General features: G+C 44.7%; 1 protein-coding gene across 16 annotated transcripts in view; it reads left to right on the top strand.

Moving 5' to 3' along the window:
• The first annotated feature begins 647 nt into the window (after window positions 1–647).
• The window catches only part of SH3TC2 (SH3 domain and tetratricopeptide repeats 2), a 49,077-nt gene continuing 23,207 nt past the window's right edge, over window positions 648–26,517 (top strand). For 2 of the 16 annotated variants that reach the window (XR_014508753.1, XM_083430707.1), the window contains exons 1-5: window positions 8,601–8,667; window positions 9,542–9,642; window positions 17,223–17,342; window positions 24,343–24,470; window positions 26,171–26,276. Coding sequence is in view for 10 of the 16 variants with exons in the window: in XM_083430707.1 (XP_083286833.1) it covers window positions 17,333–17,342; window positions 24,343–24,470; window positions 26,171–26,276 (244 nt within the window). In the remaining 6 variants the exon portion in view is untranslated. Of the gene's footprint in view, window positions 824–7,814; window positions 8,668–9,026; window positions 9,045–9,541; window positions 9,643–11,025; window positions 11,167–14,418; window positions 14,579–17,222; window positions 17,343–23,008; window positions 23,114–24,342; window positions 24,471–26,170; window positions 26,277–26,517 lie in introns of those variants that run through there. The other 14 variants (XR_014508750.1, XR_014508751.1, XR_014508752.1 and 11 more) reach the window with 12 other exon arrangements.

The following is a 26,517-nucleotide window of genomic DNA, read 5'->3' as shown; positions in this document are numbered from 1 at the left end:
TTTTTAAAGCCCTTTCTCCAGAACTGTCATTTTGCCAGTTTAGGCCAAGTAAGGGGTTTCTGAACATTTTAAGATGATTGACACATAAACAAACAAACAAACAATATCATATTCAGTGCTTTACCAAAGGAGTCAAGTTGGAAACTAATGCAAGGCAGCCCAAATCCAATTAAAGCACTTATTGAAATGTCCCCCCCCCCATGTTTTTAAAAACAGAGAAGTAAAAGAGAAAGTCTATTCCACCACTGTTTATTAGTGTTGCAGATTTTTTTAAAAAAAAAAAAAAAACCTGCAGCTAGAAGGTGTTTGACACTCTGGAAAGTTTAGATTCCCCCAAAGAAACCCACAGATAAAGTACAGAACCTCCCCCTGTTCAGACAGCATATATTCCAGTAACAATGGGCCTTTTGACTGCTTGGCAATGGATCGTAGAATATAGGGAACGAGATGAAGGTTTATTAAGTTATTTTAATGAGGGTTGTTGGCATCGAGTCCTTTATCAGAATTCCTGTCGGGGATTTCTAAAGGAAGGAGTTGCCTTCATCTGGAAACAACAAGTTAGATTTCCATTCCCTGTAGGCCCAGATATTTATAATCTGACAATTGATTCCTCTTTTATGACTGAACAAATTCATTCCCCGCACCCCCATCTCTAAACAGAACTGTAGCCACCAGGAGAACAATATGACTGAGGTGACGTGGTGTTTTATTTGATGCTAGGGCACACATTGTGCTTCAACACATCAGACTAAGCACATGAACCTACTACAAGGACTTCTGTCCATCTGTTCTGGAAATGTCTGGATGCAGGACAGAGCACCAAGTAAGTACATAAAAATATATGGTATGTATGTACATATATGTGCATAAGAATATACAGCCATTTGTCATGGATGCTTTAGCTGAGATTCCTGCATTGCAGGGGTTGGACTACATGGCCCTTGGGGTCCCTTCCGACTCTACGATTCTGTGATTCCATGATTCTTATTTTTAAAATAACCTAAAACATTACTGTATACTCAATATTTGAAATGTATATTTTATATTCTTTGTAAATGGTCTACAGGTTTTAATTTACAGTTAAGCGGTATTATACATTTTGTAATTCACACACACACACACACACAAATATATACACACACACATTCTTTCATTGTTTCTGCAGTGGACATGCACCATCTATTTTGCCTGAAATCCTATGACAGTGACTGTATGGTGAAATGTGAAAATTGGTCTTCCCCAGCCTGCCGCCTGCAGATGATGCTGGGCTACAGCTCCATCAGTCACAGGCAGAATGTCCGATGGTTAGGGATGATGGGAGTTTGTTTAATTCATCAATGGAATATATACATAAAAAATCTCTAAGCAGTTAATATAGAAAACCCTTAAAATCCACTCACTCATTTTATTTGTATGCTGTTTCTCCACACACACAAAAAATCATGCTCAAAAAGGTTTACAGCAAATAAAGAGGGATGCATCTCAAACAAACACTACAAAAACTTTTGATAATAACACAGCAAAACAATAACATAAGAATTTCATTATAACATAGCAAAAGAGTAACACAATATCAATTTCAGAATAATGTAGCAAAACAGTAACATAATATTAATTTCAGAATAATGTAGCAAAACAATCGCATAGTAACAATTTCATTATAACATGGCAGAACAAAAATATAGTAACATGCAAAAAGCCACATTTCCATAAATATAACATGCAGCATCCAAAGCAAAAATAACAAGGCAGTTTCGCAGTCTTACATTAGTCCTAGGAAATCCCCTCCCATAATGTTACTTAGCCACAAAATCAAGACTAGAATACAGATATAGTAAAACCAAAAAATACATACTGTCAATAAAAACCCAGTATCAAAATAATGAGTTCAAACTAAAGGCTTGAACAAACAAATATTTAATTTGTATTTAAAGTGAGTCACAGCTGACACATTTTGGATTGAACAGGGGAGGGTTTTCCAGAGGGTTGGTGCCACTGCAGAAAAGGCCTCCCTCCGTGTGGCCACGAGATGCACTCTGATTATTGTAAAGACTGGACACATCTGGAGGCCCCAGGTTGTGGAAGGCTATCCATACTGAGGGAGGTTACGCATAATTCTGTTCACTGGATTTGTAATTTTCCCTTATTCCTGAAGAAGCACTGGTGATGCCTTGATTTTGCAAAGCACAGAATACAAATGCTTTAATAAAAGTTATAGTTACAGGTAGGTAGCCGTGTTGGTCTGCCATAGTCGAAACAAAATAAACAAATTCCTTCCAGTAGCAGCTTAGAGACCAACTAAGTTTGTTATTGGTATGAGCTTTTGTGTATCTGAAGAAGTGTGCATGCACAGAAAAGCTCATACCAATAACAAACTTAGCTTTGTGTATCTGAAGAAGTGTGCATGCACACAAAAGCTCATACCAATAACAAACTTAGTTGGTCTCTAAGGTGCTACTGGAAGGATTTTTTTTATTTTAATAAAAGTTAAAAACTGAAACATTTCAAGTCAGCACAAGATTCTGGTAAAGTCAAATTTCATGCAGACTCTCAAAAATTAGGTGCTGGGATTATCTTTCAGTGCTATATTTCCCACAAACACTTAGTTGGGGGAAAAACTGAGTGGCAAAGTGAGTCCAAGAGATACATTAGACTGCGGTCAAGGTGCATTTCCCATGTCCAAGTATTAAGGAACAGCTCTTACAGATATTAGATCCCTTTAATGCTGTGCACTGCAGTTGAAGCAGCGGCCTCAAACTGCGCAGCCCCTAGCCCCCTTAGCAACTCCCCAAGGCATCTGGGTTCCCTGAAATTCCCTTTCAGATCCCTGTGTGGCCCCACATCTCCACAAAGGCCTATGACATCCCGCTCTGCAGGTTGATGCCTGCACTCTACCTGCATCAAAAGGCCATTGATCACCCTGCATTATTGATGGATTTAAGGGTACTTAGCACTGTTGAAGATGCAAGATAGGGATATTTCTAGCAAAGCTTAGCAGCAAAACAAAATCACAGTCCAAGAGTGAAAAAGCAGCTCCAAGGTGGGGCAGAAGTGACCTCTGCTTGGCTGCTGCTGCTTCAGCGATGGGGAATCAACCAGCAAGGAGCAATTCTCCACCTGGACGGTATCGTTGCCCCTTTAAAACTAGATGGAAGATTTCTGCAGGCTGTGGGAGTCCCATGTTGAACTGTTCCTGCCATCCAAGGAATCGAGACCAGGAGCTAGAAGCAGGCACTGGAAGAACCCGCCCTTCTCCTGGATGGAAGGGAGTTGGCACTTTGGATCCCATTAAAGGCAAGGCTCCCTGGGGTTTTCTTTCCTTCTGTGCTTGCATGCCTCTTGTGGGCTGGCTCCTTTGGAGAGGAAATGAGTGCAGTTTACAGATGTTTTCTTGATTTCCCCCAAAGAAAAGGCCTGTAGTGCTAGGAGCTACTGCTTTGCAGATGAATCCCAAGAACACGAAGGCACTGGGATGTTATATGCATTGAGGAGTGAGAACTTCTGTATTTCTAATAATGGGTGGCATCAGGAAGCTCTGGCTAAAAGAGGATGTTACCACATTGGAAGAGAGATGCTAAAGCTACAGGGCAGCTGGGATATTCCTTTTCACCTTGGTCAGAACAATCTGAGTCAAGATCAGGGTACTATTTTAGATTTTAACTGAAGGTGAAATTGCCACAAAAAGGGGCATTTAGAGAGCATGTGCTGTGTATACTTTTTTAAAAAACAAAAAGTCACAATAATATAGGTGTTCCTGAGGAATAACATGAGGGTTTGGAGGATTGTTAAGGAGACTGTGATCTTTCTCTCTTAAATTGTTGTTTGGGTTGAAAGAGGTCATGCCGGGTGTAATGACTGCTGGTTAATGAAATAATGTGTGTGCTCTGAACTCTCGAAGTGCTTTATAATCCTGAGTATTATTGCTAAAGCTGCCATCACATTGGTAGCAAATTTTCCCAAACCCAAATAAACTTTGTACGTTGAGATGTTGCGGCCAACATGGCACCAGGGGTAGCGAACATGGTACCTTCCATATCTGTTAAGACTCCAGGCCCCATCAGCCCCAGCTGGTATGGCCAGCCCAGTGGTTAGGAAAGAGGGGGGTTATATCATCTTGCATCCTCTGGAGGGCACCCTGTTGGCTACCCCTGGCTTTTTACCCCTGCAGTAGCATCAAGATGCTGCCCTTGCAGGCTTGAATAGCAGCCAAAATGCCTGCAGCAGGGACTTCTTGCATCCTGCCTTCTAAAGGCTGCCAGGAAATCCTGTCCACCCTGAAGCAAGCAAGTAGCCTTCCCATTTCCTCTCTCCCTGCCCCTCCAAAAAAACAAAACCCTGCTCAGTCTTCCAAGCAGCTAAATGTATCATGTTCTTTGATGGATACAGTGGTACCTCAGATTAAGTACTTAATTCGTTCCGGAGGTCCATTCTTAACCTGAAACTGTTCTTAACCTGAAGCACCACTTTAGCTAATGGGGCCTCCTGCTGCCGCTGCGCTGCCAGAGCATGATTTCTGTACTCATCCTGAAGCAAAGTTCTTAACCCAAGGTAATATTTCTGGGTTAGCGGAGTCTGTAACCTGGAGTGTATGTAACCTGAAGCGTATGTAACCTGAGGCACCGCTGTATCATGAACTCAGTGCCATAGCTATGGGGCAGGGTGAGGGAGCTAGCTGGGGGTTTTTTTTGCCCTGGGTGAAGCCTCCAGAGGGGCCGCATTGAGGCTCCCTGCCTGTATGTGTGTTTACGCAATTGTGTGTGGGGTGTGTGTGTGCGCGCCAAACTGGGTCTTTGACCTGGGTAAAATAAAGGCTTGTTTCGCCCCTGGATGAACTCTGTGCTGCATTCTTCAGATTCCCTTTGAATGAATGTCTGCCAAAGGTTGGAATGCCAGGTGAGCCATAAATTGAACAAACAGGCCCGTTTCCACCGGCAGTGTAATCTACAGTCCACCTCAGAATCTCCATGAAGGACAATGAGCATTTTGCATCACACAAAATATTCCCCAGTAACAATTCATTCTGGAATTAACATGCGTAGAGATTTCTAATGGCAGAATTGTTCTGCATGCTTCCTGTGACGTGCATCCCTTTTGGAGGCATTGGGCATGGTTGCATTTATGATTTCATAGAGAGATCTGTGAATAAACATAATGGGATTAGACAACGTCACAGAGGATAAAGCTATCATTGGTTCCTAGTCATGATGGCTTTATGTTATCTTCAGTATTGGAAGTTAACATAAATAACAGCTGCTGGAGAGTAACCATGGAAGAGGCCTTTTGCCCTCATGCCCTGCTTGTGTGCTTCCCAGAGGCATTTGGTTGTGGGAACAGGGTGCTAGACTAAGCAAGCCGTTAGTGTGGTCCAGCAGGGATCTTCTGACGTTCTTCTATGTTTGACTAGTGAATCAATCAGCCATGTTGTTTATGTGTTCTTCTGAGCGACGAGAAATTCCAAGGACAGCACTTCTGGTTTTGTTTCTCTTCGGATGAGAGAGCACGGAGACTCTTGGTTGCAAAAATACAGGGCAACAATAAACAGAGGCAAACAAGCACTTCTAGAAAGGAGAGAGAACTTGGGCGGCCGCCTCCAAGGTGGCACCGCCAGTTTCAGCTAGTCGCTTCTAGAAACTCTCTGCGTTCTCTCCTCCACCTTTGTTTCCTCCAAAACTGCCAGCTACTGTTTCTTTCTCAAACACAATCTGTAGTGGATGGTAAGGTGGGGTGGTCATGGTGCTTACCTGACCTCCCGGCAGTGGAATCACTGTGATTTATCATGAGGGAGAGTGGGAGGGGCAAGGCAGTGGGTAAGGTCAGCATTGTGCAAGTGCACCAGCAGGAACACCCTATTGGCTTGGGTAAAAAGTTCGTTCAAGCATTGCCTAGGGGTCATCATTCACAGAATTGTCATAGATCTGGTCAAGCAGCTTTTGGGCTAGATCAGGGCAGTTGGTCAGGAGCTGGTTGAGTTTCTTGATCAGAGAGTGAAGAAGAGTTTGAATTTGATATCCCGCCTTTCACTCCCTTTAAGGAGTCTCAAAGCGGCTAACATTCTCCTTTCCCTTCCTCCCCCACAACAAACACTCTGTGAGGTGAGTGGGGCTGAAGTGTGACTAGCCCAAGGTCACCCAGCATCTGCATGTGGAGGAGCGGAGACGCGAACCCAGTTCCCCAGATTAGGAGACTACCGCTCTTAACCACTAGACCACACTGGCTCTCAGTGCCCTGTATTTATCTCCGGTGTAGGTTAAGGAATTGTATTTTTGCAGCACCGACCTCACCGACACCTTGTTGTTGTCGCCCCCCGTAAACAACAGTGACTTCACAGAAGGGAGGTTGGATAAGCCCTGCTACCCGACCCTGCCATCTGCTATTGCTCACAATGCACCACACACTTCTGTCAAACATGACCCCAAGTGAACTATCCTTGCAGGGGACAGTCCACAGCCATTTAGAAATACTAAGATCATGGTACCAAATCCAAGATTCTTATCAGTCATCATTTTAGGGCAAAACTATGGTGGCAGGTCCATTCACAGGCAAACTCACAACCCTATGTTTTTATGGATTAAGCTATTATACATATTCACACACACACACACAGTTTATTTATTTCTCAGATTCCGATTCCTATGCTGCTCACTTTCCCCTAAGCAATGAACAATTAACATTTGACAAAATAAAAATATTAAAAACTGTTTAGCAATCAAAGAACTGCAAAGCTGGTCCTACTACAGGGAAGGCTTGGTTAGATAGTTTTGTTTTGAGCAAACTTCTTAAAGATTAAACAGAAGAAGCTTGCTTAATACATATTGGGAGGGAGGTCCACAACATTAGGGAGCTCTGCTTCTGGTGGTTGTAGAGTGGGCATCATGTGGCATCAGGAAAGTGCCTTGGCTGACAAACATACTGCTTGGGCAGAAATGAATGGGGCAGTCCCTCCTGCAAACTGGTTCCAAGTTGCTTAGGGGTTTATAAACCAACAATAGCACCTTAGCTAGGGCCCAGTAGCACACTGTCTGCCAGTGCAATTCTCTCAGCAATAGTGTTGTCTGCTATTGCCATCTTCTGCTCTAAGTGTAGCTTCCAGACCAATTGACAGGGTGGCTCTACATAGAACATATTGCAGTAATCCAGTACTGAGATTTCCAGTGTCTGGGCCACTGTGGTCTAGGAATGGTCACAGCTGTCATAGGCATAGCTGGGGGGGGGGCAGCCCCCCATCAATAAAAATCAATAAAATATATAGCAAACTGAGGTTCTCCCCCCACCACAAAAGGCCTGCCTCCCTAACAAAAATCCTGGCTATGCCCATGACATGTTGTACATATACATACATGATTTCATTTGCATGCCGTCTTTCCACAGTTCAAACCATGCTCAGAGCAGTTTACAGCATGAAAAAAACACATAACTACAACCTAAGTAGTCTTAAACCAACCTAAGATGAAAAAATGAGTCCCTAGCTGCTAAAAACACGTTTCCAGCGACAAAGATGGACTTAGGAGCACCCAGAGACCATATACCTCATCCTTCAGAGAGAGTTTGACCAAATTCATAACAGGTAACTGGCCTGCCTCCCAGACATGGGAACCAAACTGGTCTTGTCAGGTTTCAAACTCCGTTTATTGGCCCTCATCCAGGGCACCGCTGCATGCAGGCACCGGGGCCAGACTCAGCCAGCAACTGGAAATCCATTTAACTTCCTAACGCGGCAAGAAGGAATAAGAGGGAAACTTACCAGAAATAGCCACTCAGACTTACACCAGCAGTGGCTATCTTAGTGATCTCTAGATATTGCTGGACTGGACACCACTTCCCGCCCGCCCTGACCACTGCCCCTGCTGGCTGGGGCTGATGGGAGTTGGAGTCCAGCACATATGGCCAGCCACAGTTGAACCTTCCGGCCCTACAGGAATCTAGCTCTCACCCTTCTCCCCTGCCTTTGCTTCCTTTCCAGACGGGTGGCAAGGAGCAAGGGCAGCTCTGCAGTCTCAGTTGAAGTTTAACCAGCGGTGAAAAACCTCTCTTTTCAAGGGCACAGGAGGGGGGGGGGGGAGCGAGCGAGAGAAAGAGAGAGAGATCCTAGAAATGGGGGAGTTGCGCAGGTGGCTGGACCAGACGAGCTAGTTTGAGCAAATAAGCCGGGCAGCGTCTCAGGCCAGCGGGCAGCAACGCGGCTGTAAACAACTTGGCAACCCGTTTCCTCTTCGCAAACTTGCGGCGCCCCCCTCCCGCGCTCTCATTGTTTGGTAAGGTAGTGCGCGGGGGAGGGGGCGGATAAACACCCTGTTGATTATTGCCCCGTTCCAGTTTGCGCCGGGCAGCCTCCCCCCACCCCCTTTATTTTTCTCCCGCCCTCTCCGGAGGTGTTTACAGCTGCGCTCCTGGGTAACCCATTGACCTCCCCGTCCGGCTGCGCTGCTGGGAAACCAGCAAGGCTGATAAGGCTCCCTTTTGGAGAAATTCCTGTTCCTTGCGCCAGGGCGGGGCAGAAGCTGGACCCCAGCGCGAACAGTTTCTCTCAAGTTTCCCTTCCCCGCCCACTCGCGCCCCTCCTCGCCTTTCGCCTCTCTTCCCAATTGCGCGCCCGAGGTGCTTTTGGGAAGGGGAAGGGCCAGCCGGGAACAGGGGGGTCGAAGAGAACGTCTGTAGATGAGCCTCCAGGTCAGTACCATCCATTTGGTCCCTACTGATTTCTCGCCCCCCCCCCTCCCCCCGCTTTCCCCGAGTCCTCCTCACAGCTACCGTTTCGCTCCCCTCCCTGGCATGCCTTGGCGGAGGCAGCGTGTGCGCCCGTGTGGCGCGCTCTGCCCCCTGCGCTCGCCCGGCACCGAGAAAGCGGGCACAAAGAATGGAGGAGCCGCTCTCTTGGTATCCGGACTCCGGAAGCGAAAGTCTTATGCTTGCATCATGGGCTGCTTCTCTCACCCTCTTGCTCCTCTCTCTCTCTCTCTCTCTCCCTCCCTCCCTCTCCGTAGAACAGTGATAGAGCACCTGCTTTTCTTGCAGGAGGTCCCAGCTTCAGTCCTTGTCATTGCTAAGTAGGATTGAAAAAGTTCCCTGTCTGAAATCCTGGAGAGCTGCTGCCAGTCAGTGCAGGCAGTGCTGAGCTAAGTGGACCAATGGGTCAGATTCTGCACAAAGCAGATTCCGACATTCCAGGGTTCTGGAGCACTTGGTTTTTGAACGTTTTCAGAAATCAAACTGACTTCTGGAACGGATTCTGTTCGAGAACCAAGGTACTCCTGTCAGCTTAAAAATTAAGCCACTCAGGCTTGATCTAATCCAATGACAGCACTTGTAAGCTTTACGCCACAGTGGCCCTGCTGTGGTAGATGTAGCAAGAGAATCTGGACCAGCGTGCAGTTCCGATGCTGAATAACTGTCATATATAGGCAAGCATGTGCAGGGACATCTCTATCTATCTATCTATCTAATCTATCAGATTCAGAATGCTTTAATTTGTGTCAGCCAATGGAATCTTGTTCATGTCTGCTCAGTAGGAAGTCCCACTGAATTCATTGGGCTTTACTCCCAGGTAAACATGCATAGGATTCCAGCCTTCGCATCCCCGCATACTCCCTGAACTCCCAAGGACATGGGCTCAGGATGGCTTCAGCCCTTTGTACACAAAAACAGGTAAAATGGTGATTTGCATAATAATCCTACGCATGTTTACTTGGAAGTCAATCAGTGGCCTAAATTGGCAGCTGTGATTGTAAGTGATAGTTCCCATCCTCCTTTGGACAAATTTCTCTTCAATGAACAGGGATGAGTATGCATAATTGAAACGTTGAATCATATGAGCTACTGGAGCTATGCAAACTTGTTGAAGGAGAAGTTGAGATATTGCTAAATGCGTGGTAGGAAAAGAGGATCTGTTTGCCACTAAGAAGAGTTGCCATGTTGCATGGGAGTCATGCCCTTCTCTCATTCCAGGCACTCTGACCCTTGAATTGAGCAGTAAGAGCTCCAGACCCTTAATGAGTTGCACCTCTTTACCCTATAACTAAGGGACACGGGTGGTGCTGTGGGTTAAACCACAGAGCCTAGGACTTGCAGATCAGAAGGTTGGTGGTTCAAATCCCTGTGACGGGGTGAGCTCCCATTGCTCGGTCCCAGCTCCTGCCAACCTAGCAGTTCAAAAGCACACCAGTGCAAGTAGATAAATAGGTACTGCTCCGGCAGGAAGGTAAACGGCAATTCTGTGTGCTGCTCTGGTTCGCCAGAAGCGGCTTAGTCATGCTGGCCACATGACTCGGAGACTGTACGCCGGCTCCCTCAGTCAATAAAGTGAGATGAGCGCCACAACCCCAGAGTCGGCCACAACCGTACCTAATGGTCAGGGGTCCCTTTACCCTTTACTTTTTTATCCTATAACTGCTTGCCCAAATCTGGCTTTATTTGCTGAACTTTTGAGTCTGATTGGATGTTACCGTTTCTTTGCAGTTTCTCTTTACCTTTCCTACCTTTTGCAAATAGAGAAGAGGAATATAACAAATAGTCCTTAAGTTTCCAGTGTTCACAACTGCAGCAAAGAACTTTAATATAAAACAGCAAGAAGACCTGGCCAGTTTATTATATGGCCATGGCTTTGCTTCCTATCAGGCTTCCAGCACGGAATCCAATTAACCTAGCATATCCTGCGATTTTCGGACGAAGGGTGTTATAGAAATTTTATATGAATGAATGAATGAATAAATGAGTGAGTGAATAAATAAATAAATAAATAAATAAATAAAGTGGAAAAGATAACTTCATGTTAAATAAAGGTCCCCACCCCCTCTGGAGGATGTGTTTGGACAGCTACCTATTTCCAATACAAATACCTACACATTGGGACCATATTTGTGATGATTGGTGAGGGTAAAGAGGAGGCTGTACCTAACCACCACCCACAATTCTGGGTACTCCATGCCCTACCCCCCCATTTTTTGGCTAGCAATACTGTGTTTATCCACACAATTGCATCCAGGATGCTGTGTATTAGATAGGGATGGGTAATCTACCTTGCTTCACTAGGGACGAGCAAAAATCCAGCCCTCCTGCAGCTGTGGGGAAGATGTAAAAAATATGTGTGTGATGGAGATAGTCTGTGCATATTCATGACCCTAGACATTGGCAAGCCAAGGCCTAGCAGTGACCCCTCTTCCCCTCATGTTGGTGAGTGATTTTTATTATTATTTTTGTTGTGTGAGGAGGCATATGACTGTGGTTTGTTGAATTACCTGCTGCTGGGTGTAATTCTAAAGCCATGAATGCTTTTTGCATAAGGGGGCCAATGGTTTCTTTGCAGTGAAAATGTAAACAGGTGTTTTCTTTTCATCCGGTAGTGATGGGGACAGGAGTTGAGAGAGGTCATTGTGAACGGATCCAGTATTATAAATGAAGAAGGGTGAGAGGGTCAGTGCAGAGAGTGCAGCTTCCCCACTTGTCCCCCTTTTTTTTTTACTTTCTGTTTTTCCATTGAGTGTGTTTGATTCTCTTATCTTTAGCCCATGGCTGAATGCCTTGAACTCCACTGACGTGAATGAGGGTTTTGCATGAAATAGATAGATCTTCTGATAACTGATAAGCATTCAGTTGTGACAGGAAAGGCGGCAGAACACTATCCCAAGTTCAAGTTTATTTGGGGAACCTCAGGCTTGGGGGTCAGATGTGGCCCTTCAGACATCTCTGTCTGGCCCTCAGAATTCCCCTCAGGCCACATCCCTCCCTGGCCTTGCTTCATGCCTGACTGGAATATGCCCTTGAATTCTGATAATGCCTCTTGCTTGGCTGAGTGGAAGACAGAGGGAGGTGCAAGCAGACCCTCTTTGACCAGGCCTTTGGCTGATTGACATTCAATGCCCTTTTAAAATGCATTGTGAAAGGGGGGCATGATTGGGTTGTCTTTGTTTTTATTATGTATTTAGTGTTTTTTTAAATATTGTGATTTTATGTTGTGAACCACCCTGAGATTTACGGGCATATGGTGGTATACAAATTTAATTATTAATATTATTATTATTAATAATGCTGTTCCAAGGTACATTTTTTGCTCAGTCTACTTTGGCCTGTGTCCCCACCCACCACTGGTATGTGGCACTTGGATGGCTGTCCGTAAGGGGAGGTGGCCCTTGGGTGTGTGGCATGGCAAGAGTTCTATGAGCCACATAGACAGGCCTGGAGGGGCATATTCAACCCCCGCCCCTAGCCTGAGGTTCCCCATTCCTGCTTTATAAGGATGGGTGATTGCTTATAAACAGTGGTGCTAAGGGTTATATAATGTCCAATAAGAAACAATGCATTCCATTGGGGAGGACCTGAGGTAAAGCTAAAAGGCAAAGGACCCCTGGATGGTTAAGTCCAGTCAAAGGTGACTATGGAGTTGCGGCACTCATCTCGCTTTCAGGTCGAGGGAGCTGGTGTTTGTCCATAGACAGCTTTCCGGGTCATGTGGCCAGCATGACTAAGCCACTTCTGGCGCAACAGAACACCGTGATGGAAGCCTCTGAGTGCACAGAAACGCCGTTGACCTTCCTGCCACAGCGGTACCTATTTATCTACTCACACTGGTCTGCTTTGGAACTGCTAGGTTGGCAGGAGCTGGGCCAGAGCAACAGGAGCTCATCCTATTGCAGGGATCCTATTGCAGGGATTCAAACTGTCAACCTTCTGATCAGCAAGCCCAAGAAGCTTAGTGGTTTAGACCACAGCACCACCCGCTCCCAAGAGGAGGACCTGACCATTCAGGTGGAGGTGTGCAGGTTGTTCTGGATGGGGTTGCAGTTCCCTTGAATCCACAGATCTGCCACATGGGGATGCTGCAGGAGCCACCACTCCCAGCTGTCCAGGCATAGGTAGACAGTGGTGACTTTGACCAATTTACCTATTATGCCAACTGCACCCATTCTTGGATAAGTCACATCTGGCTCCTGTGATTCATGTCCTCATCTCCACCAAGTTGGGCTAGTGTGTCATGCACTTTATGTGCGGCTGACCTTGAAGACAGTCAGGTAGCTTTGGTTTCCCCAGAATGCAGCTGCTAGGGTGTTACCTGGAGCCAAGAGAATGGACCTTTTTCATCCATCATCTACCACCTGCATTGAGTTCCAAGTGGGCAGGGACTGAGATTTGTAAAGAACTGTCCCATTTCATCTAAGTCTACACAAGAACTCTACAAAAGAGGCGGCTCTTGTTGCTGGATATACAGTGGGTGCTCATGAAGGATGGAGTCTTTTTTATTGTAGAAGCCAAGTTCAGGAGGAGCCTCCAAACAGGGACACACTTGTCCCTGCCACTCTTGTTATTTTCAGTAAAAGTGCCCTTTTGAGACTGGTTTCTAGCCACCTCTTTCCATCACTTCATTTATGCTGCATGAGCTATGCCGTTTTATACAGTGGTAACTTGGGTTACATACACTTCAGGTTACATATGCTTCAGGTTAAAGACTCCGCTAACCCAGAAATAGTACCTCGGGTTAAGAACTTTGCTTCAGGATGAGAACAGAAATCATGCTCCGGCGGTGCGGCGGCAGCAGGAGGCCCCATTAGCTAAAGTGGTGTTTCAGGTTAAGAACAGTTTCAGGTTAAGAACGGACCTCTGGAACGAATCAAGTACTTAACCCGAGGTATCACTGTATTGCTTTTATTATATGCTGCTTTGGGTATATGATACATACAAAAGCGGGGTATAAATGATAGCAATGATAAAAGTTTTACTTGGAGCAGAGCCACTGAAATTAATGAACACAGTTAAGTTAGGTTGATTGATTTCAACAGGTCTGGTCTGAGTTCAACATTTTGAATTCTACCCTTTTCAATGTAAAATTCTCATTCTCCTATTGATTGAAACGAGCGGGTTTGTGATACAGTGTCATGGGGAACAATAGCTTGGATTATGTATTTTGGTTGCTAGAGAAGAGAAAATGGAGCGCAGGTTGTAGGAGCACTAATGAGAAAAACTCTGATAGTGAAAAGGTTTAGGATGATCGGTTTCTGTTGCAGCTCTTGGCCTGCTGTTTTCCTTTAAACAGCAGGAGCAGATCACCTCCTGAAAATTATATCAGTTAAGATTTGCAGAGGATTTGATTTGCATAAGTAGTGCACCTCATTTGCATAACTCACAAATTATGCCATGCAGATGTGTGGGCTTTTCATGCCTGTCTTTAAGGAGGACCCAAACCAGCCTTTCAAGAGACATCTGGATTTTTCTTCACCACCCACCAAAGCTCAGAATGCCAGGAATGTACTGCCTGGCATTTGAGATACAATCTGAAGCACCATGGAGGGGCGACAAACTAGTGGAGCAGGGGAGAGTTGAGGCTGGCTGGGTGCTGCCTCTTGGGACACGTGCCCAGCCACACCTCCCACCTTCCAAATGCAGGGCGGCCATCAAAAGATGCATTGTGCATTGAGAAACTGTTTCTCCAATGATTTAACAAGAGTACTTTTGATCTGGTGGATTGCATTGGTCTTGTCCCGGGTCTGCTAGGAAGGATAAACTGCTGGCCTTGGGGCTGCATGGGCTGGTGGACACATGGGCTGCTGCTTTGGTGCCCCTTTCCAGAGGAAATTTTCACTGTGGTCCACAGGTGAGTTGCTCACAGCCTCCTTCTGTATTTGCCCTTTAGCCTTCTGTGGTATAACTCTGCAGGAGCTGTCAATCAGCACAGCAGAATAAGATTGAACAGGGCCTGTCAACCTAGCAGCCTCCTGCTTTGCTCTTGGCACGATCACCAGTGGTTGAGAGGGTAGAAGCACCCTATAAACAGGATGGTGTATCTAGGCTGCAAGCCTAATCAAAATTACCTGGGAGTAAACCCTCAGTGAGTTCAAGAGGATTTACTTTTGAGCAGGCATGATTAGAACTGTGTTGTTAATTCAGTTTATGTCTGCAGTACTGGAATCTTACAGCTTCCCTCATGGAAAATATGTTGCATGCTCCAATTCCATCTTTCCTACTTCCAGCCATCAACAGATCATAATCTAGTTTGCAGATAACTACTGCATTCTAATATCTATCTATCTATCTATATCTATCTATCTATCTATCTATCATCTATCATTTATCTCTCTATCTGATTTAATTCCTTTTATGGCCAACAACTCACAAGCAGAAGAATCTAGTTTTGTTGTATTGTGAGAAGAAATGGTGGTCGAGGATGATGCATGAGAGATATTTTTGGGTTTCCCTGTCTCTCTCTCTACACCAGGCACACTTCTGTAAACCTCTTAATATGCTCCTCCCTTGCTTTAGCCCACATTTTGTCCAAATGAAAAAATGCCAACTTCCTGATCTTTTCTCCATGAAGATGATGTTCTTCTGGTTGTTTTCATTAACCATTGGCTGCATCTTTCCTACAGCTCTACTCTGCAATATCCTTATTTATATGGGATGAACAAACCACATACAGTATTCCATTTGCAGTTACCCTGTAGGTTTATACAATGACATTATGATGTGTGCCATTTTATTTTCCTCTTCTACATCATTCCCAACACAGATTTTCTTGTTTTCATGGCTGTTATCTAGGCTGTCATGGTTGCGTCTTGATGTGGGGAGACTTATTTCCGTCCTCCACTTGACTAAGGGAGGTTCACGGTGATATACTGAGAAATCCTTGGGCAGTGATTTTTGGCCTTGCTTTAATAAAAGCTGAATATGTGAGTCAGATAATTAACAGTCCTGATTGGAGAACAATAAAGATACTGGCTTGTATCCAACACCGTGTGTGCAGAGTTCCACTTGTGCAACTGGACTTGCCCCTGCTCTCCCTCTGTGTCTTCAAAATCTGCTCTTTGTGGAGGGGGGAAGGGTTCCTCCAATCCCCTGGAGCAGATTTTGAGGGTGCATGCAGGGCTGAAAGGGAGAGGATGGGAAAATGCTGCTGCTAAAGCAGAAATCTGCTACACTGGTAGAACAGCACTGGATATGCCCCACCATATTTTTTTAATCCCTATGTAATGTTTTCTGTATTGGATGGAGCATGGTGTGTGAGTTAATTATTTTAATTTGTGATTTTGAATGGAATTCAGTTGCAGGTACAATTCAGTGTGCCGTCTTCTGTCTTCTGTTTCCCCTTAAGCAACAGGGAAAGGTTTGGATTAGATTATGGTTCAAATTAAGACTGGTTCACATGTCCACATTCATCACTCAGTGACTACAGTACTTGGAGCCACTTCTGACCCTGCCTTTATTATTATTATTATTATTATTATTATTATTATTATTATTCCATTTATACCCCAACTTTTCACTTGATGAAACTCAAGACAGCTGTCATATAAAAATGAGAACTGCTGAAAACATAGGGGGAAAGCCATTAAAAACAATTAGAAGTAAAACTATCTATTATCTCAATTAAAACCATACAAATAAGTACAACAGAAGCAAGCAAGCTCGTGAGCTTTGGCTTTTTCTGATGCCACTCAATAGAGCATCAGATGCCTGGGGTCATGTGGCAGGTATCTATGGCGCAAGTGCATAGAACCAACCCCTAGCCTTGGATGTAAGGAAGAAGGCAGGCAGGCAGGCAGCAGCTGACTGAAGGCGGACTGAGGCTGGTGGGGCACAGTGCCCCATTTGCCGTAATGAACCAGCGCCCACTGGATGGAACTTCTGTGTCACCTCAAAAATATACTTTTTACGGTACAGTCCACTCATACAACCAGCTGCAAATCATCAAGCACAAGGGTTATCAAGTGTAAAGTACCAGAGTGGCGCAGGATTGTGTGAACCTGCCCTAAGGATGATGATGTCAGTCTGAAGCAGTAGAATCTACTCCCTCCATCTTTCCTCCACAGTCACTGCCAGTTTTAATTGGTAGTATACTCAAGCAATGAACAGAGACCACAATGCTCTGGGATTCTCATAAGAAGCTGTCACAAAATCTTGTTTTGATTGCAGTGTGACTGACTCCTGATAGTTGATACTAACTGTGAAAGTAGTTTCGGTTCATCTGTCTAAGCAGAAGTAGTTCCTCCTTTAAAAAACTGTTGGGACTAAAATAAATAGCTAAGAAATTGTGGTTAAGAGAAATGGCTTCAGCCAGCCCTGTTGCAAATGTTGCATGAGAAAGGGAGAGGAAAGGTCCTATCCATTGTGACGGCAAAGGGTTAATTTATTTGCTGTCGTCATCTTGGGTACATGGGAGTAAGACTCTTGGGGAGCTCTGCAATCAGCAATATCTTTTTATCCTGCATCTCATCTCATCTCTGGCTGCATGTGTTCTCCAGGTGAAGAGGCATCCTCTTGTTCATCCGATCAACCTGTGTGCCTGGCCAGTTGGTCCAGTCTGCAACAGTACACAGCTGAACCCCCAGAAAGATGGTTCAAAGAGGGGAAGATGGCATCAGGTACTGTTGAAACAACAACACTTTCTTCTTCCTTCCAGAAGTGTGTGTGTGTGTGTGTGTGTGTGTGTACTTCTGTATTGCAGTGAAGCCTGGACTGCCCCAGCAGTATTTTCCTGTAAAATGAGTCTGAAGGACTAGCTCAGAGGTGGCCTGGTTATGTTTTAAGAATGGCTAAGGCACATGGGGACATATATACTAGCACTAGATGTATTCTGTTTCATGGCTATGTCTATGTATGTAACTCTGGCCTGTGTTTATTGATGCCTGTTGTGTGTTAGAATGATGAGAAATGCTATGGCCCTGTGTTAAATTGCATTTTAGAGCCATTTCATAGTTTACATGGAAAATTTGTTTCACTCTGGCTATACCAGCTTTACCCTAGCATTTTCCAGAGTAAGCACATCAAGTGTGAAAGGCAGATCCACATCCTTAAATATCTGTGGGTGTGTTCTGGGAGTCCTGATTTGCCACAGCTTTCCAGTATGTATTCTCCTGCCTACAGCAGCAAAGCCTGGTTTGTTGTGGGAAATGCTGGTGTTATGTTGGTGAAACCCTGACAGATGTGGTTTACACTCCTCACATGAACTCTGTTGTAGACATAGAGCAGTATTCCATCCATTCTGCCTTTTTAAGCGAAGGGACCTAATTCACACATCCTGTATAAGGCCCTTCGGCACTTGCCATTTACAGTTTCATATACACTATACCACTATAAACGATAAGTGCAGAAAGGCCCTAATACTTATTCTTCTTAGAACTTTGCAATATAAGTAAAGGTAAAGGGACCCCTGACCATTAGGTCCAGTTGTGGCCGACTCTGGGGTTGCGGCACTCATCTCGCTTTATTGGCCGAGGGAGCCGGCGTACAGCTTCCGGGTCATGTGGCCAGCATGACTAAGCCACTTCTGGCGAACCAGAGCAGCACACGGAAACGCCGTTTACCTTCCCACCAGAGCGGTGCCTATTTATCTACTTGCACTTTGACATGCTTTCAAACTGCTAGGTTGGCAGGAGCTGCGACTGAGCAACGGGAGCTCACCCCGTCGTGGGGATTCGAACCGCCGACCTTCTGATCGGCAAGTCCTAGGCTCTGTGGTTTAACCCACAGCGCCACCCACGTCCCTTGCAATATAAACATTGACTCAAAAAAGTACCAAAATGCGTAAACAAACGAACACCATATTTTAAGGTAAAATGCATTTACCTTAAAATACTGAGATAAAATATTGTTTAAATAGTGTTTTCATATAAAACATGTACAGTGCTACCTCATGTTATGTACCGTCCCCCTTATGAATGCTGCGGGTTACGCGCTCCGCTAACCCAGAAATTGATGCCCCTTGTTGTGACCTTTGCCCCGGGATGCGCTCTGGCAGTGCAGCAGCAGCGGGAGGCACCATTAGAGAAAGCGTGCCTCATGTTACGAACAGACCTCCGGAACGGATTACGTATGTAACACGAGGTACCGCTGTATTTATATATGAATTATTATTATTATTAAATCACAGATTATTGTGGAAAGGGGGCAGAATCAACTTATGATTGAACAAATGTGCATATTGACATGGAATGTCCTAGGCAGTTCAGTGTGGCTTGTCATTTTATCTTTGATCCATCCAGGCCTTTTTCTAGACGGTGGCATGGGGATGGCAGGTTAAGTAACTGAACTGGCACTGGTAGGATGGAGTTTGCTATAATAATTTACCGGTTTCACGCTCTGCCATTGGGCCATTTCAGTTGCTTGGGCAAATCTCCCATGCTGTTTTTACCCAGCTGTCAAAAGCAGACATGATGGCTCTGCTCTGAAACTCGCCAAAGCAAAGCAAAAAGCCTGCTAAATGAGCATCTACAGAGCTATATTTCCCCTGCTTGTAGCTGTAATATGGTTTACAGTTCCACATAAAATCAATTCACAGTTTGTTTTAGAGACTAGCAAAGCTGACAATGGAATGGGACTGTTTACTGAGCCTACTTATAAAAACATGCCATTGTTTGCAGCCCATATTTCCTGGCACACAGATCAAGTCCTGTCTAACCACTGACAAGACCCAGGTTTTAAACTCCTATTAGGCTTCCGCAGCTTGGGAAGAGCTTGCTGGCTTTGGTTTTTTTAAAAAAAAACAACAACAACACATGAGCCTCCAGCATCATTAACTTAATTGCTGCCTAAATTTCCTGATTCTAGGAGTTTTATGACTATGTGTAATGATGTGTGGAGTTGAATGAGCCTGGCTAGATTTTTCAGATTGCAGCAGTTATAGGAAATCTCCATTTCCCCCAGAAAATTGATGAGCAAACACTTATGCAAATCAACTCTCTTCCTCCAAGGAGTAACTAGGCGGCTCTTTCCCCCACAGGGTTTCTACAAAATCCCAGTTGCTGCTCAAAGCAAGAACAGGAATCCATGGAGGTTCAGGGAGGCTACTGAGATAGTGGTCTGCTGTTATAGAAACATTTCTGTGGTGCTTGTAGTTATAAGCAAAGATCGCAGGAATCATTCTCTCGCTCTTGCATTGGCATCATGCTTACTCTTCCAAATGTGTCCTATCTTTTCATTTATTGAAAACATTTTAATCCCCACCTCTGTTCTTTGCTCAAGGTGCCTTACAAGGAGCCTGTCGTAAAAGATGAAAGAAAAACAAAAACAAGCAAGCAGCCATTAAAACAAATAAAAATAGCAGCAGCAAACATCACCACTCTCTCTTAGCAGCTCCACATGGGGCCATCTTTTGCGCTCATAGCCTATCCAGCTTCCAAAAGGTTGCCTAAACCAGCCTCTGTCATCCTGGTACCCTTTGGACTACAACTCCAATCAACTCCAGCCAGCGCCGGGTTGATGTTCGAACCCATGACCTTGAGCATGAGACTCTTAATCTCAGGGTTGTGGGTTCAAACCCCACATTGGAAAAAAGATTTCTGCATTTCAGGGGGTTGGATTGGGTGAGCCTTGTGCTCCCTTTCAGCTGTACAATTCTATGAATCAGGGTTTTTTAATGGTCACAAAACACATATTTAATGGACTTTGTGGAACAGGCAGTACATAAATAAATAAATGTTAAAAATAATAATTTCTGGTTGCAGTCCTGTACTCAATGGAAGGAAATCCCAGGGATAATAGGACAGAGTGGAACTCCTCAGGCAGAGAAGGAAATCTGCCCTGGGAAGCCTCACAGTTGCAGATACAGAAACCATCAGTGCTCCATTAGTGGTAACGAAAAAAGTCCACTCATTCTCCAACACACAGGAAGGGAGGAACTCTGGAGGCAGCTTTCAAACACATTGTGGGTTACATGTGTGGCCTCTTAACAAGTTTTTAACTTTCCTTTTAACAGGTCCAAGTTCTTTCTTAATTTCAATAATTCACAGCCCTCCACCCACTCCATCTCCAGAACATTCAAGGTGGCCATTCCTTGTGTGTGTGTGTGTGTGTTTTAAAGCCAGTTAAAATAACACATCGTTTATCCCCCAGAGCATTACAACAGTCCAATCTAAGGGTGCAGCATGCCAGCCCCTGCTAAGCGATCACCAATATATTCTGTTTTTAAAAATATTCTGTGGGAACTGTTTCCTCCCCACTCAGACCAGATAGCCTGGCCCATCAGTAGTAGTCCTTCCTTTCTGACATCCATCTGGATGTACCAGATCTGTGATTTTCAAATTCATGAGCAGAAAAGATATGTAAGTCAGGGCTGGAGCCTCTGAGTCCAGTAGCAACACACCTGGTAGGGTGGAGCTGAGGAGCCTGCGTCACTGTTACGTCTGTGAAAAGCACTGTGGGGTGGTGAGGTCAAGCCCACAAGGATGCACTGGCAGGACCACTGCCACCAGTCTTGCAGTCCCAGCCTTGACACCACCCTGTTCAGGTAAGTGGCCATAGCGATGCTGTTTTGAGGGTGGCTCTGTGACTCTTCCCTACCACATGGGCTGCTCCTGTTTGAGTCAGTGCCAGGAACAAAAGGAAATGGCGGTGGTCCTTTGGTGAGAGATTTCCCATTCGGGGAAGTCACTAGCAGAGGACAGGAAATGTCTGGGTTGTGTGAAATTTAGGTCCACCCTCCAACTGGAAAGGTCTTTGTAGGGATATCGCGGAGTGGGGTCCGGAGGGAGCACACTTCCCCACCAGCAGGCAGCCACGGTCGGCCTGCACGTGTGACCTTGGGGTGCAGGGACCCCCCCCCCCAGCCACAGCTATCTGTACATCGTTCCACCCATGTCTGACCTTTTGCGGTCTCAGAGTCAGCGGTGTCCTGTCTGTAAGTTTTTCCCTGAGACCTTTTGTCTCCTATGTCATACACTGTGCAAGGGGAAAATGACGCTGTGGAACAGGTGCCAAAATAGCTTTGTACCACCCCACGATTTCGGAACGGAAGATGTGTAAAGGTCACAGCCCAAAAAGTATTTGCCTGGCTTGCATATTTGTCTCAATAAAAGGAGGCTCCACAGGAATGGTGGTAGCTCGCTCGCTCGCTCGCTCGCTACAGCCCACCTGTGCGCAGCTCCCATTATGATCAACACCTGTCTTGGGCCTTCACTTCAGTCTTAAGTAGCAAGGCTTGGGAAGACTTCTGTTTGGGACTGCAGAAAAACTGCTGCCACTCATACTGAAGTCCCTGGGGTATTATATATTGCTATATCCCCTTTCACGATGCCTGTAGTTTACCAGCTGTGGTCACATGAGCCCAATGGTGCACTTGAGGACTTCCCTTCATGCCCAACAAGCCTCCCCTCTTGTCATGAGGTGGTGACAGTGGTTACTTGAAAAGTACCCAGCTCTGAAGGAGGAAGTTGGGAGAGTGAAAAGGAGGGCATCACTTTTCATGACTCAAATCGGCTCCTGATCAGAAAGCAGAGGAACTGAGAGGGTAGGAGGGAAGGGAGAGAGATCTGGGAGGTAGAGGAAGAAAATGGAATGGCCACGTAGGAGAAAGGAGTCAGATGGGGTGGGGGAAGGGAGAAGATATACACTTTCCTTTTGGAATTGCACATTTTTTCCAAAGTCTTCCCCCTCCCCATCAAATCACAGATCATATCTGCCTCCATTGACTGAAGTGTAAGAATCTGGTGCTTTCTTGTTCTGCTGTGGTGCAAAATCATGGATCTGAGGCATAAGTATCCCTTCAAAACTTCCATTGACTAGAAGTTTACCTCTGGGCACACAGATGTTTTCTGCAGTTTGCTGGTGGTTTTGTTGTCATTCTATGCTAAAGTCATGAAACTCAATGGGAATCCATGCCTTGGGTAAATGGCAAGCAACAGGTGTATGATTTATTTTTATCATGTACAGTGATGGAGTACTTTAATTTGATGTGCCTTTTTAGTGATCACATGTAAAATAATGCAGATTCAATGATATGTTTTAATTCTACTGGATCTGACTTTTACCCTGCTCTCCTGGAAAAACAAAGTGTGTGTGTGTGTGTGTGTGTGTGTGTGTACACTTGAGCTTGTTTCCTGTCTGTCTGTCTGTCTGTCTGTCTGTCACGGTGGGTGGTGACGTGGCCCCAGGGAGAGAATCAGCCACAGGGGAAGGTACCCACAACACTCTTTCAACATTCCAAATATGCCCACAAGCCCAGAAAGGTTGGTGGCCTCCTGTATTATTCCCTTGCTTTCCCTCTTCTAAAAAAGTTGACAGTGGTCCTTCTGCCTACATGGTGACTTGTCAGGTAACCCCAGGGAACTGGATCCAGGAAGTCAGTCTGCACAAATAGGAGAGGGCACTCTGGAAACTGAGTCCGTGTCACTGGCTGTAGGGGAAGGGTTCCCAAATGGTAAGTGTTTGTCTAATTGCTGCCTTTTGTTTTTAACACCCGTAACTAACGAGCCAGCCCTCGAGATCATTTCTCTGGAGGAGATAATGACGTAGTTTGCATTGCATGACTTATTAGCAATGCAGAAGATTAAGAAGGAAAGGGAACAGAGTTTATAGCAGGCCAGTGTCTGTAATTCCAGGTGTCAATGCAGAAGACAGTATGAATGGGACAGTGATGCGCTATTGTCTGACCTGTACCACCCAACATCTTTCCAGGAGCTAGCAGCATCCATAGATGGTGCATAATTCCATTTAGGTTTAAAGGGACACATTTCACTTACTGTAATTATAACAAAAACAACACAAAGGTTCCACTCTCAGACATATCCTCAGATAACCACCAATTCCCATGTGATAACTTATTATGAATTGGGTGTAAATTATTATTTTTTGCAACAACATCTAAATGAATATTCATTGAAAATGCTGCATGAATCCTGATGTGGGGTATTTATGAATGGGGAAGGTGAGCCAGAAGCTGCCAGGCACTCTTTTGGAATTCAGGACTTCAGTGAGGGTAAAACCACTTACTTTACTTGCTGGCACTTTAACTGGTGGCGGTTTTTGTAGAAAGATGGAGTAACAAAGAAGTCTGGCTGGTCTCAACAAGACGGATAGTGATTCTCTTGGGGAACATAGCCAAGGGGGCCCTTTGCCATTCAGAGTATGCTAGCCTGGACCTGGCAAACATGGTGTTGCTGTGAGTTGACTTGCCTGTCCTACAACCCAGGAAGCATTTCAAGAAACAGCATCTTCCACAAGTGAATTAAACTGAATGCTTTAGTTCCAGTGAGTTCCAGTGAAAGATCGGGAGGAACAGTGCAATGTAAGCCCTGCCAGATCACCTCTCCTGACCTATCCTGAAGCCACATTGGCTGTTCCAGTGCTGAGCATCTCAGTTCACTCCTGTTTTTCCCCCTGAAGACACCTGCTATTTGAGATGGGGATCTTGTCTCCAAAAACTGTAAACCCACCAGTCTAATCTGTGGAATCTAACAAGGTGTGATGGGGATTTTGATTTCATATCTATAGATGATTGATCGAAACATTCAATCCCCCTTGATGCTCACTAATGCTCACAATTAGGCTAAAGTAGAGCTGGTCCATTCAGAATGCTGGACAAAGGTATTTAGTGTTTTATCTTCTTTAATTGCCTATCTCTCTTTCTCTCTCTTTTTAATTTTAAAGAGATTGCCCTCTCATTTTCTGTCAAGAGTCGCTCGGGACAGGGTCCCATTCCCCAGCTGCAGGAGGCAGCCAGAAAGAAGCTGTGGGCCTTAGAAAATGACGACAAAGATGTCTGTGCTCTTTTCAAGGTAAAGTTGCTGCTGTTACTTCTTAAGCACCTCATGGGTAGCAAATTAGGAATCTGTCCTATGTCAAGTCAGGCCATTGTGCCATCTTGCTCAGTATTGTCTACTCTGATATCAACAGCTCTCCCATGATCTCAAACTGAAGGGTCCTTCCCATGTCTGGTGTTTGAGATCTTTTAAATTGAAAATACCAAGGATTTTCACCTAGAATCTTCTGTGAGCAAAACATCTGCTCTAGTACTGAGCTATGCTTTTGTTTATGCCTGCATAAAGCAGTCAGAGGTAAATTGCCAGCTTTTATTATCCCTGCCACACCTGTCACTGTAACTAGGTGACAATGTGACGGCATCGAGTGTTGGCATCACGGCTGTCAACAAAGCTCTTGGATCTGTAGTTGCAAAAAGAACAATCAGTCCCCTGCCTGGGCAAGATATAGCTCAATATGGTTAGAATGATCCTATAAAAGGAAAAGGTTTGGAGCCCACAGATTCCCTTTATCCCTTCAATCACACTCATAATCATATTCATAATTATTTTCGTATTCACATGTGTAACTATCCCTGCTCCAAAGTGACTGGACACTTCAAGTTTTTATAACTACAAAACTTGCCACTCAAATAATGTTGACAAATGTACCCAAGAAATGTTGTATGTTTTTTTATCATTCATTCATGGATTTTTTTTAATGCTTATTTCTTTCCTTTTTTTATTCCTCCTTTTTTGGTTTCTTGTTGTTGTTGTTTTTGTTGATAACTATAATAATACAATACCTCAATCAGAAATATTTCATTTTGCTGTTTATTTTCCAAATTAAGATTATATAAATGCCACACATTTTCAAATTATTAAAATTGAATGAAAAGTTATTTAAAACTCAGAAAGCTTTTTTTAAATTAAAAAATCCCCACCATTATTTAAAATCCCCACCATTTTTAAATTCCTCTGCACATTATTTGCAATACCATCTTTATTCAAAAGAGCTCAGGGCAGTAAACACCCAATTTCTGCTTTAAAACCTTCAAGGAAGGAGAGTCCGCAACCTCCCGAGGGAGACTGTTCCACTGTCAAACAGTTCTTACTGTCACAAAGTTATTTGTGACATTTAGTTGGAATCTCCTTTCTTGTAACTTGAAGCCATTGGTTTGAGTCCTATCCTCCAGAGCAGGAGAAAACAAGTTTGCTCTATCTTACATGTGACAGCCCTTGATATATTTGAAGTTGGTGATCATCTCCTCTCAGTCACCTCTTCTCCAGGCTAAACATGCCCAGCTCCCTGAACCATTCCTCATAGGCTTGGTTTCCAGACCCTTGATCATCTTGGTTGCCCTCCTCTGTACATGTTCCAGCTTGTCAAGATCCTTCTTGAATTGTGGTGCCCAGAACTGGGCACAGTATTCCAGGTGACACTATACTGCTGCTGATGCAGCCTAGAATAGCATCAACTTTTTTTTACTGCTTCATCACACTGTTGGCTCATGTCAGTAGCTAATCTCCCTCTATGTAGGGCAGGGTTGTATTGTCTTTCTGTAGTCATGACCCTTAATCTACAATCCAAATTTCAAATGCCATTGTTGGAAGAAGAAGAAGAAGAAGAAGAAGAAGAAGAAGAAGAAGAAGAAGAAGAAGAAGAAGAAACACAGAATATAGCACATGTTCATTCACAACAAAATTCCCATGGTCTTTCCTGCTTTCCTTTTTTGCAGGAGCTGTCAGCCCGGCTGGTTTGTATCCAGGCACAGGACAGTCGCTTTCTACTCTCTTTCAGGACCATTGAAGAAATCTGGAAGTTTTCAACATACTTAGCACTCGGTAGATCACATGGAACTGAGGGGAGACTGGCTTTCCACCAGGAGAGCTTGAGGGTGGGATGTGGGGATCATTATATAAGTTGCTGTGGGCAAGACTAGACTCTTAAGATATGAGAGAAAGAAAGCTTCTGCCTCTGTGTCTCTTTTCAGTATTTATATTGAAAAAGGTCCAGTTTCACACACTGCTCTCCCTTTCCAACAAGGCAAGGCTGGGGTGGAATAAAATCCACCCTGATGATACC

This window comes from Podarcis tiliguerta (genome assembly GCF_965153285.1).
Source record: "Podarcis tiliguerta genome assembly, chromosome: 2".
Lineage (NCBI taxonomy): Eukaryota > Metazoa > Chordata > Lepidosauria > Squamata > Lacertidae > Podarcis > Podarcis tiliguerta.
This window is presented reverse-complemented; position numbering and strand designations above follow the sequence as displayed.